Genomic DNA, 14445 nt, shown 5'->3' on the forward strand with positions numbered 1-14445 from the left:
TGTAAGAATTGGTGTCATGAACTGCTATATATATTATGACTAGTGAGGTAAATTCATTGTTTGTTCTCTATTAAAATCTTTCATTTGTTAACTATGCCTATCAGTAGTTAGTGCCTTCAGTAGTTCGAATCTTTTATTTAGCTGGCAGTAGTGGCGCTCGCTGTATTGCAGTAGCTTGAGTAACGAAGATTTTTGTGAGGTAAGTGATTTGCGAAACGCATAGGTTAATGTTAGTCAGGGCCATTCTTTCGTAGGGATCTTTGGAAGTCAGATTGCGTTGCGCTAAAAAATATTGTGTGTCAGTTTAAGCACAGTCGTGTATAAATTGTTCTAAGGGGACGTTTCAACCTTTGGCGGTTGTCAGTGGGTCATTGCACTGCACCCCACACGCTTTCGATTGGCGACAAGTCTGGTGATCTGGAGACCCAGGGCAAAAGGCTGACATCCTGTGACAGCAAGCAGGCACGTGTTCGTGCAGCAACATGTGGTCGTGGATTGTCTTGCTGAAAAATGGCGTCTGACATGTTGTACAGAAAGTGTATGGCTGCGGGTCTCAGTATGTCATTCATGTTGGTCACACTGATATGTCTCGTGCGAATGTAGTCACCGCCATGCCGCTCCCCCTGTCTGTGACGAACCAACATGTGGTTACCATTTGCAAACAAACAGAAGCTGGATCTGTCCTAAAACGCTATTTGATACCATTCCCGTCACCAGTGGCGTCGTTCCATACACCACAGCCGTCTAGCATGTTTGTGCACATTCGTAAAAGGTACGCGGCGGAGTGGTCAATACGCGGGTAACCCATGCTGTGCCCACCTGGGTGGCCGTGCAGACTAACGCTCGGCTTTCCGGGCGGGAAGGAGCGCCGGTCCACGGCACGAATCCGCCCGGCGGATTAGTGTCGAGGGCCAGTGAGCCGGCCAGTCTGTGGATGGTCTTTCAGGCGATTTTCCATCTGCCTCGGCGAACGGGGGCAGGTTCCGCTTATTCCGACTCAGCTACACTATGTCGGCGATTGCTGCGCAAACACGTTCTCCACGTACGCGTATACCACCATTACGCAACCATGCAAACGTAGGGGTTACACTCGTCTGGTGTGAGACGTTCGCTGGGGGGTCCACCGGAGTCCGAACCGCACAGTAACCCTGGGTTCGGTGTGGGGCGGTGGAGGAGTGAAGTGGACTGCCGTAGTCGTCGTGGGGTTGCGGACCATTGCGGCTGCAGCGGGGACGGAGCCTCTCCGCCGTTTCTAGGTCCCCGGTTAACATAACATAACCCATGCTGTAATAAACGGCGACGGAGTGTAATTCCTGTTAGTGGACGATGTGTTACACAGTTCCACTCTTATACCGGAGCCGAGGAGGACGCCGATCTATCCTGCAATGCTATTCGGATGACGTGTCGATCTGCTAAGGGGTTCGTCTGGATGGTTCGACGTGACCCATCACATCGTGTCTTCCACGAGCCACTCAGCACACATCTGTTGCACTGTCAAAGCACTTTGTCACACGTGAGTAGCAATTTCCCGGATGGATGCGTCTCATTTCTCATGCCAATAATGCGCCCTCTTTCAAACTACATAATTTGACGGTACGGTTCGTGCACACATCTGCGGGGCACCCTGCACATCTTCTCAATTCACACTCATCCATTACCATCGGTTTACAACGACAGTGAGAACCGCAGGCACATTTTACCGGTACGAGTGATGTGCTGTGATATCCATGTTGACCTTGAACGGGCCCGCCGACATGGTTTAAATGCTAATCGTTTCTGCAGAACATACTAATGTATAAGTCCTATAAATATGAACGTCTTATCTCTAGTCGTTCAACGTGTTCTGTTTCTTCTGAACACGAGTGTATTACAATCAGTGCATACGGAGTGCTTATTATCTGCCGTGCGGGGTAGCCTCGTGGTCTAAGGCGCCTTATCACGGCCCGCGCGGGTACACCCGTCATAGGATCGATTGATCCATGGCTGTGTGTGTTGTCATTAGCGTAAGTTAGTTTAAGTTAGATTAAGTAGTGCGTAATCTTAGGGGCCAATAACCTCAGCAGTTTGGTCCCATAAGACCTTACCACAAATTTCCAAAATTTTTGGTTGTTATCTTCATGTGAAAACATGACATATAGCAGAAACAGCATCAATCCCTCTGGTTTCGAGTTAAATGAGTTCGTCGACGTGACGTTTCGATGGTTCAAATGGCTCTGAGCACTATGGGACTTAACTTCTGACGTCGTCAGTCACCTAGAACTTAGAACTACTTAAACCTAACTAACCTAAGGACATCTCACACATCCATGCCCGGGGCAGGATTCGAACCTGCGACCGTAGCAGTCACGCGGTTCCGGACTGAGCGCCTAGAGCCGCGAGACCACCGCGGCCGGCGACGTTTCGATGAGAGTCACTCCAATCATCTTCAGGCGAACAGTCGCGTCGGCATCTTGGTTATTCTTATACATTTTAAGAAGTCGATAACACGAATGCTGAATTGTATTCTATTGGGTTGCAGCATAAGTTTGTAGCGTTTTTGCTGAAGTTTACTAAACACAACAAATATCCAAAACAGAGACTTTAGTCATCAATAATATATTCTCCTTTAATGTTTACAATAGTCTTCCAACACTGGTCGACTTTTCGGAACCGCGACTGCAGAAATCACGTGGGTCTGACGCGAAGAACTCGTCGAGCCATGCATGAATGCAGAGTCTCGCGGCGACAACATTGAATAAAATGTTCTCGGGTTTCCAACCGCGTCAGTTGCTTAAAACTACACGAGCTTTCGGCCAAGCACTCCTTGGCCATTGTCAAGTGTTATGACTGCCATTGGGCTGTTAGTATGCCCTTAAATACGCTAGCTGCCGGCAGTGACTTCATTGGTGCCCGTGACATTGCCATATAAGGGCATGTTTTGAATCGGCGTTCGACGTGCCCTCTTCAACCGCACGATCGCTGGAGCCCACGCAGGGCTGACCTGCAAGCCACGGTCGGCGGCACCATCTCAGTCGGGCTGTTCACACCATTGATCCGAATTTAAACGCAATAAGGAGTCTGTGTCACCATCTCAATCTAGCTGTTCGCACCATTGATGCTCCAGCAAGAAACGTAGCCGCAGCTGGTTGCAGCAGTGGAGTCGCCTTGTCTCCACATCCGTGCCGGTAGTTTCCAGAACCTAACTGACACTTTTCCTGCATGTTTCACAGCATTCTAAGCTGCAAAATGTCTTTATTCAGTTTTTGATTGATGGTCACTGGACATTGTACAACAGTTTTGCTTCTTCTGGTTAAGAACCAGTACACGAATGTGTACCTTAAATACAGGGCGTCCGAAAAGTCTTTCCCTGATTACATAAATTGATAACTCAGGCTAGAAGTAAGATACAAATACACTCCTGGAAATGGAAAAAAGAACACATTGACACCGGTGTGTCAGACCCACCATACTTGCTCCGGACACTGCGAGAGGGCTGTACAAGCAATGATCACACGCACGGCACAGCGGACACACCAGGAACCGCGGTGTTGGCCGTCGAATGGCGCTAGCTCCGCAGCATTTGTGCACCGCCGCCGTCAGTGTCAGCCAGTTTGCCGTGGCATACGGAGCTCCGTCGCAGTCTTTAACACTGGTAGCATGCCGCGACAGCGTGGACGTGAACCGTATGTGCAGTTGACGGACTTTGAGCGACGGCGTATAGTGGGCATGCGGGAGGCCGGGTGGACGTACCGCCGAATTGCTCAACACGTGGGGCGTGAGGTCTCCACAGTACATCGACGTTGTCGCCAGTGGTCGGCGGAAGGTGCACGTGCCCGTCGACCTGGGACCGGACCGCAGCGACGCACGGATGCACGCCAAGACCGTAGGATCCTACGCAGTGCCGTAGGGGACCGCACCGCCACTTCCCAGCAAATTAGGGACACTGTTGCTCCTGGGGTATCGGCGAGGACCATTCGCAACCGTCTCCATGAAGCTGGGCTACGGTCCCGCACACCGTTAGGCCATCTTCCGCTCACGCCCCAACATCGTGCAGCCCGCCTCCAGTGGTGCCGCGACAGGCGTGAATGGAGGGACGAATGGAGACGTGTCGTCTTCAGCGATGAGAGTCGCTTCTGCCTTGGTGCCAATGACGGTCGTATGCGTGTTTGGCGCCGTGCAGGTGAGCGCCACAATCAGGACTGCATACGACCGAGGCACACAGGGCCAACACCCGGCATCATGGTGTGGGGAGCGATCTCCTACACTGGCCGTAAACCTCTGGTGATCGTCGAGGGGACACTGAATAGTGCACGGTACATCCAATCCGTCATCGAACCCATCGTTCTACCATTCCTAGACCGGCAAGGGAACTTGCTGTTCCAACAGGACAATGCACGTCCGCATGTATCCCGTGCCACCCAACGTGCTCTAGAAGGTGTAAGTCAACTACCCTGGCCAGCAAGATCTCCGGATCTGTCCCCCATTGAGCATGTTTGGGACTGGATGAAGCGTCGTCTCACGCGGTCTGCACGTCTAGCACGAACGCTGGTCCAACTGAGGCGCCAGGTGGAAATGGCATGGCAAGCCGTTCCACAGGACTACATCCAGCATCTCTACGATCGTCTCCATGGGAGAATAGCAGCCTGCATTGCTGCGAAAGGTGGATATACACTGTACTAGTGCCGACATTGTGCATGCTCTGTTGCCTGTGTCTATGTGCCTGTGGTTCTGTCAGTGTGATCATGTGATGTATCTGACCCCAGGAATGTGTCAATAAAGTTTCCCCTTCCTGCGACAATGAATTCACGGTGTTCTTATTTCAATTTCCAGGAGTGTATGAAACTGGTGTCTAATTATTTACATACTCTCAAAATTTTTTTTTACACATCAGTAAACTTCCACATGAGCACGTAGCACATCTAGGCGATATTCAGTTTCCGTCCACACATTAGCCAACATCACTGGAGGGATCGATTCAACAACTGTGGTTATCCGTTGCCGCAGGGTTTCCAGATCTGGTACACGTGATCGGTAGACCTCGTTCTTTACATAACCCCATAAAAAGATGTCTAATGTTGTTATGTCAGGAGAGCGTGGAGGCCAAACCGTTGGCCCATCACGACCAATCCATTGCCCTGGAAAGGTCATATCGAGATAGGCACGGACGTCCAAACCCCAATGAGGCGGTGCACCGTCTTGCTGAAACAAGACATCTGGGTAATACTGAAGCAGCTGAGGAACAGCATACAGTTGCAACATGTCCAGATACACTGCAGATGTGATGGTAGCCTCAGCGAAGAAGAATTGTCCGGTAATTCGATCGTGCAATAGCGCGCACCAAACACTCACCTTTCGGCTGCCTAAGGTGCACTCGATGACCTCGCCACGGGGTTGTGAACCCTAAATGCGCACATTATGGCGATTCACTAATCCACTGACAACAAAGATCGCTTCGTCGGAAAAGGCATTTCGTCTGAGCTAATCATCATCGTCCTCAATACGTGATAGCATTTCGACCGCGAAGTCATATCGACGCGTACTGTCATTGGGCAACAAGGCATGAACGATTTGCACTTTGTATGCACGAAACGATAAACGATTGTGTAAAATGTCATGGAGAGAGCTTTTTTGCATCTGTAATTCACGTGAGGCCCTGCGTACCGATTTCTTCAGACTTCGCAGAAAAGACTGCCTTACAGCTTCCACACTGCCTGCTGGGGTTCTTGGTCGACCAGATTTCGGAAGGTCAGCAACCGATCCTGTGTTCTTGAACTTGTCATACCAGGCTTTAATGCTCTTTACATCAGGTGGATTCCTTCCAAATGTTGTGTGGAAGTGTCTCTGCACTGTGGTTGGTGATCGTGTCTCATGGTACCACAGGACACACTGTGCCTTCTCCTGACTGGTTTACGTGGCTTCTTGGGGACTGCACCTCATCCACTACTTACGTACTGCGAACCTAAAACAGAAAAAAATTTAATAGTTGTAAACAATTCGACACACGTTTCATATTTGTATCTTACTTCTAGCCCGGGTTATCAATTTATGTAATCAGGGAAAGACTTTTTGGACAACCTTTATTTTAGAAAATATACAAAATAAAAATTGAAAAGATGTAGTTTGGAATGTGACTATGTGAAACGAGAATAAAATACAGGATGACAACATTTTTCTTATTTTATTACCGAGACTGAAAAGGCTAACCTGAAATGAGGGCTAAATTCTCCACGTGCAGCGCCACACTGTAATTGTTTCTATGAAAAAATTTGATTGGCCAAGTACGTTTTACTCCAAATATATCTGTCAACTAAGTGGGAAGATGGACTGAGCTGGTTGCTGTACGTTACTCAGCGTTAACGATCGCCTAGGGTCACCAAATTTCTTGATCCTCCGAATCGCCCTGTACCAGCTCTGCCCCGCGCTGCCGCCAGGTGACGCGGACCTCGGTGAACGGCGTGCTGCTGGCGGCGGTAGCAGGGGCGCTGCGGCGCGCGCTGCAGGCGGCGGGGGTGCGGCAGCCGCCGGACCTGAGCGCCCTCGTGGCCGCCGCCGCGCCCGGGTGCCGCGCGGGGTCGCCGGCGCCGCCCCAGCCCGTGCCTCTGCGGCTGCCCGCCGGGTGAGTACACCTGCCTGCCTGCCTGCAAGGACGCGCCATGTCGAGTCTACCGTCCGAGGGGCGGCGGGCAACGGCAAGTGGAAACTTCCCTCTTTGAGCATGCACAACACGACTATCCAAGTCCTAGCGACAGCTTTCAGCCGTATAATTCTTTGCGTGGTGAGTGGGCCAACGGTACTTCAGGTTGTAGCGTCGGCGACCACTGACATGGCTCGTTGGGTTGTCTACTTGTACAACATCCAGGTATGGGACACACATCTTCTCCTTCCTGAAACGTTTCTGCTTATTCAGGTCTTCACAGATCCCCTTCCAAGCTTCCCTTTATTCCCACAGTCTATCATTTGTTATCTCCTCCCATCACAGTCCTCTCCGGCTCACATCATCCTTTACCTGGTTTCTCCGCCTTGTTAATGGTCTTCCAATTGGTCATTCCATCCATTCTAGGATTCTTCTCGTAAGTCTTCCTGGTGTCATTCTTTTAATGTGGCCAAACAATTTGACCCTGTTTCTCTCCATCGTTTCTTTTAGGTGCATATTGTTCCAGGTCTTCCTGGTGTCATTCTTTTAATGTGGCCAAACAATTTAACCCTATTTCCCTCCATCGTTTCTTTTACGTGCATATTGTGCCGGGTCTTTCGTAATGTTTGATTCCTTTTCCTTTCCCTTTTCGTCTAACCGAACATCCTTCACACAAAGACCATCTCTTTTCATTGTATTCTGCACAGCTCTTCCTTTTTTCAAGTCCAGCACATGATAATATGACTTGTGTATCATGATCTTTGCTTTTCAGGTATTTCCCAATTACACTAATGGACATTAAAATTGCTGTACCAAAAAGAAATGCAGATGATAAACGGGTATTCATTGGTCAAATATATTATACTAGAACTGACATGTGGTCACGAAATTTGGGTGCATAGATCCTGAGAAATCAGTACCCAGAACAACCACCTCTGGCCGTAATAACGGCCTTGATACGCCTGGGCATTCAGTCAGAGCTTGGATGGCGTGTACAGGTACAGCTGCCCATGCACCTTCAACACAATACCTTACCTCATCAAGAGTAGTGACTGGCGTATTGTGACGAGCCAGCTGCTCGGCCACCGTTGACCAGACGTTTTCAGTTGGTGAGGGATCTGGAGAACGTGCTGGCCAGGGCAGCATTCGAACATTTTCTGTATCCAGAAGGGCCAGTACAGGACCTGCAACATGCGGTCGTGCATTATCCTGCTGAAATGTAGGGATTCGCAGGGATCGAATGAAGGGTAGAGCCACGGGTCGTAACACATCTGAAATGTAACGTCCACTGTTCAAAGTGCCGTCAATGCGAACAGGAGGTGACCGAGACGTGTAACCAATGGCACCCCATACCATCACGGCGGGTGATCCGCCAGTATGGCGATGACGAATACACGCTTCCAATGTGCGTTCACCGCGATGTCGCCAAACACGGATGCAACCATCATGATGCTGTAAACAGAACCTGGATTCGCCCGAAAAAATGACGTTTTTGTCATTCGTGCACCCAGGTTCGTCGTTGAGTACACCATCGCAGGCGCTCCTGTTTGTGATGCTGCGTCAAGGGTAACCGCAGCCATGGTCTCCGAGCTGACAGTCCATGCTGCTGCAAACGCCGTCGAACTGTTCTTGCAGATGTTTGTTATCTTGCAAACGCCCTCATCTGTTGACTCAGAGATCGAGACGTGGCTGCACCATCTGTTACAGCCATGCGGATAAGATGCCTGTCATCTCGACTGCTAGTGATACGAGACCGCTGGGATCCAGCACGGCGTTCCGTATTACACCCCCCCCCCCCCCTCCCCATGAACCCACCGATTCCATATTCTGTTAACAGTCATTAGATCTCGACCAACCAGAGCAGCAATGTCGCAATACGATAAACCGAAATCGCGACAGGCTACAATCCCACCTTTATCAAAGTCGGAAATGTGATGGTACGCATTTCTCCTCCTTACACGAGGCATCACAACAACGCTTCACCAGGCAACGCCGGTCAACGGCTGTTGGAAACTTTCCTCATGTCAGCACGTTGTAGATGTCACCAACGGCGCCATTCTTATGCTGATCATTTGCATATAACAGCATCTTCTTCCTGTCGGTTAAATTTCGCGTCTGTAGCATGTCATCTTCCTGGTGTAGCAATTTTAATGGCTAGTAGTGTATAAATATGTCTGATACTCAGTAATACAATTTTGAACAGTTTCCTATTCTCTACAAATTTCCATCCTTGACGTTTCCTTTCTTGGTTAATTTGCTTCCTAGATACTTGATAACATCTATTTTTTTAATAATTCTCCCATTGCAAATTCAATTTTTTCTACTGATTTTCATTACTTCAACTTTTGTTAAGCTCTTTCCATGTTCGATTTTTCAGTTACTCTCTGCCACATATTAGGTTACATCATGTGCATGTACTATGATTTTCGTATCACCTGCTCTTGACACTTGGCGAGCTGTCCTTGTGATGTCCATAACTATATTAAAAAACACTGGTGAGGGCACTCTTCCACGTCGAACCCATCTGTCCGTTATTAACCCTTCTGATTTTTGTCGCTTCTGCTGTAACACGTTTCAGGCATTTTTTGTACATGTTTCTCACTCTCATTTGCATTCCTTTTGAGGGTTTCACTCAACCAGAGCTTGCCACCTCCCTCCACTTCTAACAAGTCATAACCACAGATTTTACGACTATCAGCTGTCACTTTATTAAGGAAACGAGATACACAATTTTGTAACGAGAAGACTTATGTCAGTCAGTTTAGTGTAGAACACAGCATTAACAGTTCTGAACGTAAATGTTCCAGAGCGTGTTTAAACATAAAACATTTAAAAAGTTAAAACATTGAACATTAAGTACAGGGTGTTCATAATTAAAGTTTTAATTTCAGAACGCTATAGAAAGAGAACAACTGCTCAGAACAGCGTAAAATTTGAACAGTATATTACTGACCGAGGGGGAAACGGCATCGAAGAAAAAAAATTACATATATTTTATCAATAAATGGCGCTGTATGCGTCTTAACATAAATGTGGGCGGCAACCTACGACTGACAGATTAATCGCAATACCACAGCTATGGTTTGAGTTGCACACTACCGTACTGTTCAATGTGCAGGAGCGGACAAGTTTGGCAGTCAACAGCTGTGGAACTGTTAGTTACGTAAGCCCATCCATCCCGGCACGGTCGTACCACATCGGACGGGGAAATTGGTTTTTAATTGTCTTGAGGACAAAACCGCAAGGCAAGCAAAGTGTCAACGGTTTCTGTCACGAGACTTGTGCAAGACATGTTCAATATGCTGCCCACCGTTTTCTGTGAAAATAGATAAACAGCATGTTCCACTAAAAATCAGATTGTGTCGGACATCACATTCAGAATGCTTTGCACAGTGCGTGCCTTCAGTTCAGTAACGTTGGTAATCAAAGCACCGAAACATTTTTAGATAACCCCTCAGCCAGACGCCACACGATTAAGATCAGGTGATCCGGACGGCCAGGCAGTATGGAAATGGCGGCTGATAATTGTATCTTTCCTAAATGCTCCTGCAGCAGATGTTTCACAGGTTGTGCAGTGTGTACCACACAGGGAACACGAGCCGCAGTACTCACCTCCTCGAAAAAAAAAAAAAAAAAAAAAAAAAAACGGCCCTACAATAAACGTTGCCTTCTATCCGCACCAAACAATCAACATTCCAGAATGAAGTGGTGACGTTTGATGTGCTTGTGGATTTTTCGTTGCCCATTTACTGCAATTCTGCGTATTGACATGTCCTTGGAGTTGTGGAAATGGGCTTCGTCTGTCCACAGACTGTTCCACGATCATTCATTGTCCCCGTCCATGCGGGCAACAGATTTCACTTCAACTGGAGGCAAATCCTGAACATGGGTGATTTTATATGGATAGCAGTGCAGGACGTTTCATAGAATCTTGTGCACCCTACTCGCAGGCATGTCCAACGTAAGGGCAATTCCCTGTGCACTGCATGTCTGCACACCATCGTTCGGCCCATTCTGCAATGCTAGGCCACATCTTTGACGGACGTCGCAATAACGCTTTCCTCCCTCTGCCACACTGCACTTCAAGAGCACCTGCCTTTCACAATTTCGTAATCATTTTCTCCAGATCCTTAGCAGAAATCGGACCAACGCTTTGTTTCATATCCCTGAGTCTCCGGAAATTCTGCAAGACTACCGGAAGCACAGTTACTGTTAATGTAAAACAGCTCTACCAGCAATGTACGACGCTTCAGGGAGACGGTCATGTCGGGCGTCTCGAGTGGAAACTGTGGAACAGCGTCTGTTGGTGTGCATATTCTCAAGCTTGATCAAATTTTCGTTACATTTTTTTTTTCTTTTTTGTTCCATGATGTTTCCCCCTGCATCAATAATATGCTGTGCAAATCTGAACTCATTCTCAGCGGTGGCGACCTTTCTATAGCGTTATCAAACTGGAACTTCAATTAGGAAAGCCCTGTGCATCACACCCCATTCCAATAATTCCTTCTTGCAGAGTTTTCATTTAAGGCGATTAGTGGCAGGTAATAATGAAATGGTGTGGTACATGTGATACGTGTTTTATATTTCCCTTATTAAAATATCTTGGAGCACTCTAGGTCAAACAATCTCGGTCATATCCTCGCTAAGAAGAAATGGGCAAAAATCGGAAGTGTTCGCTCAAATTGCTTATTTGTTTCACTAGCAGCTCGCCGATATTTGAGATCCTACAATACAGGAGTTATTTAACAGTAAGACCTTCATTGTTGAATAAGAACGAAGTAAATACGCGGCAACTGTGTGGACCAAGCTAACATTGTCACAACAGAGTGCGTTTACAGTTGCGGAGCGAGAAAAAAAGCTTTCGCAAGCAGAAGATAGGAACAGGTGAGGTGAGAGAAGTCACACCCTCAACCGATTACTTCTTAATTCCTCTACCTTTCCTTTTTTCCTCTCTCTCTCCTTTTTTTTCCTTCGTTCAGTTTTTGCGCTCCGTCTGTATGTGCACCATTGGCAGAGTCCTGTCTCACTACAGCTTCGGTAAGGCCCTGACAACAAGTAACAATTGTCAAATGGACCTTTGCTCGGCGGCCTTTAGCAGCCGCTGGTGAAGTATCAGTGCAGCAGCAGTGCAGTAGCGAGGCGCATATTTAGCTTTCATATTTGTTTACTAGTTTGATTCTTACTGTCTTTCCGACTGTTTGTGCGCTTGCATATTTAATTACATAAAATCCTTGCGTATTGTCGTATTTGAGAGGAGTAATATTGCTTATTGATAGCTGTAGAGTGTAATTCGCGGAGTCGCTAGATATTAGCAGCTGGATGGATAGGGTGTGTGCGTGCTGTGTGCGGGCGCAGGATGAACTGGCCGCGGTTCGCGAGCAGCTGAGCGTGCTGTTGGCCACGGTCAGCCGCCTTCAGGCTGCTGCCTCGAGGTGCAGCGACGGCGGAGGGTCTGGCGCGTCGCTTGAGACACCCCAGGTGTCGCTTGCTGCGTCCGCTAACTCAGCCGCCGAGGCACCTTCTAGTGTACCCGGCGCGTTGCGGCCGCCCTCACCTCAGGGTGAGTGGCGGACTGCAACGCGTTCGCGTCGCTCGAGGCGGAGGGTCAATGTGGAGGCTGGCCGGATGGCCTAGCCCGTTCATCCTGTCAGTGGGCAGGTGGCTGCTTCTTCGGCAGGGCCCGAGCAGGCACACGGGGGCAAAGGCTTGCTGGTTATTGGGAGCTCCAACGTTAGGCGGGTGATGGAGCCCCTTAGGGAAATAGCGTACAGGGCTGGAAATAAATCCAACGTGCACTCGGTTTGTCTGACGGGGGGCCTCATCTGAGATGTGGACGCGGCCTTTCCTGTGGCTATCGAGCGTATGGGGTGCAGTCGTCTGCAAGTAGTTGCTCACGTCGGCACCAATGATGCGGGTCGATTGGGTTCTCAGGCGATCCTCAGTTCGTACAGGCGGCTGACGGATTTGGTGAAGTCCGCTGGACTCGCACGCGGGGTGCAAGCAGAGCTCTCTATTTGGAGCATCGTTACCAGAGTGGATCGGGGTCCTTAGGTGTGGCGCCGAGTGGAGAGCCTCAATCAGAGGCTTCGTCGACTCTGTAACGGTCTTAGCTACACATTTCTAGACTTGCGCTATTGGGTGGGGAATTGTAGGACGCCCCTAGATAGGTCAGGGGTGAAGTACACAAAGGAAGCGGCTACTCGGGTAGCAGAGTACTTGTGGTGTGCACATGGGGTATTTTTAGGCTAGGCAGTAGTGCGAGGTGTCCTGATGAACACTCACCAATCGACGCGCAGGCAGGGAAATCAGGACGCGCTCAGTGTAAAGACACTTCAGCTATCAAAATATTAGCAGTAAATTTTCAAAGTGTTCGGATTAAAGTTCGTGAATTTATTGCCCTCCAGGAAGCATGTGGCGCGCAAATTATTCTCGGGACTGAGACCTGCCTGAACCCAGAGATAGGAAGTTCTGAAATCTTAGTGAGGGTTGGAACGTGCATCGGAAAGACAGATTAGACACCGTGGGAGGTAGTGTCTTCATTGCAGTTGACAAAAATATTGTGTCTACTGAGGTCGAAGTAAAGTGTGATTGTGAAATTATCTGGACACGTTTCACAGGGCTAGGGGAAATAAAGTTAATTTTGGGGTGTTATTACCTGCCACCAGGTTGCACCGTGACAGTTCAAGAATCATTCAAAGGGAGTCTACATTCTGTATCGCAGAAGTACCCGGATAATGCTATATTAGTCGGAGGCGGCTTCAACCTACCTAGTATAGACTGGGATGTCTATGGATTCATTACAGGTGGTATAGACAAGCCGTCGTGTGAATTACCATTGAATACATTATCCGAAAACTGTCTTGAGCAGCTAAATCGACAGCCAACGCGTAATGGAAATTTTTAGATGTGGTAGTTCCGAACGGACCAGACCTCATCGACGGTATCAGTGTTGAGACAGGGATTAGTGATCATGATGCTGTCATTACGACTATGATTACGAAAGTTAAAAAGTCGTTCAAGAAGGCTAGGAGAGTATTCTTACTAGAAAGAGCACATAAGCAGTAGTTAGGATCCCACTCAGTAAATGAATCGACTTCATTTACTTCTGGTACAGTGGACGTGGAAGAATTATGGGCTAATTTTAAATACATTGTAAGTCACGCATTGGACAATTATGTGCCGAAAAAGTGGGTTACGGACGGAAAAGACCCACCGTGATTTAACAGCGCAATTCGGAGAATGCTCAGGAAGCAAAGGCAGTTGCACTCGCGGTACAAGAAAGATAAGTAGAATGCGGACAGGCAAAAGGTAGTAGAGATTCGTGCTGCTGTAAAAAGAGCGATGTGGGAAGCATTCAAACACTACCACCGTCATTCCTTAGCAAAAGATCTGGCTGAAAACCCAAGGAAATTCTGGTCTTACGTAAAATCGGTAAGCGGGTCGAAGGCTTCCATCCAGTCACTCACTGATCAGTCTGGCCTGGCAACGGAAGACAGCAAACCGAAAGCTGAAATTTTAAATTTAGCATTTGATAAATCTTTCCCGCAGGAGGATCGTACAAACATACCGCCGTTTGAGACTCGTACAGATTCCCGTATGGAGGACATAGTGATAGACATCCCTGGGGTTGTGAAGCAGCTGAATGGGTTGAAAATAAATAAATCGCCAGGACCTGATGGGATTCCACTTCGGTTTTACAGAGAGTACTCTGCTGCATTGGATCCTTACTTAGCTTGCATTTATCGCGAATCTCTTGCCCAACGTAAAGTCCCGAGCGACTGGAAAAAAGTGCAGGTGACGCCTGTATATAAGAAGGATAGATGGACGGACCC

At 48.3% G+C, this 14445-nt stretch overlaps 1 protein-coding gene across 1 annotated transcript in view; it reads left to right on the forward strand.

The window, feature by feature from the left end:
* LOC126282424 (uncharacterized) overlaps positions 1 to 14445 on the forward strand; it is a 255993-nt gene that overhangs the window by 170679 nt on the left and 70869 nt on the right. Inside the window, exon 6 of the mRNA XM_049982081.1 lies at positions 6411 to 6538. Coding sequence (XP_049838038.1) covers positions 6411 to 6538 — 128 coding nt within the window. The remainder of the gene's footprint in view (positions 1 to 6410; positions 6539 to 14445) is intronic.

Source organism: Schistocerca gregaria, chromosome 7, assembly GCF_023897955.1.
Source record: "Schistocerca gregaria isolate iqSchGreg1 chromosome 7, iqSchGreg1.2, whole genome shotgun sequence".
NCBI classification, from domain to species: domain Eukaryota; kingdom Metazoa; phylum Arthropoda; class Insecta; order Orthoptera; family Acrididae; genus Schistocerca; species Schistocerca gregaria.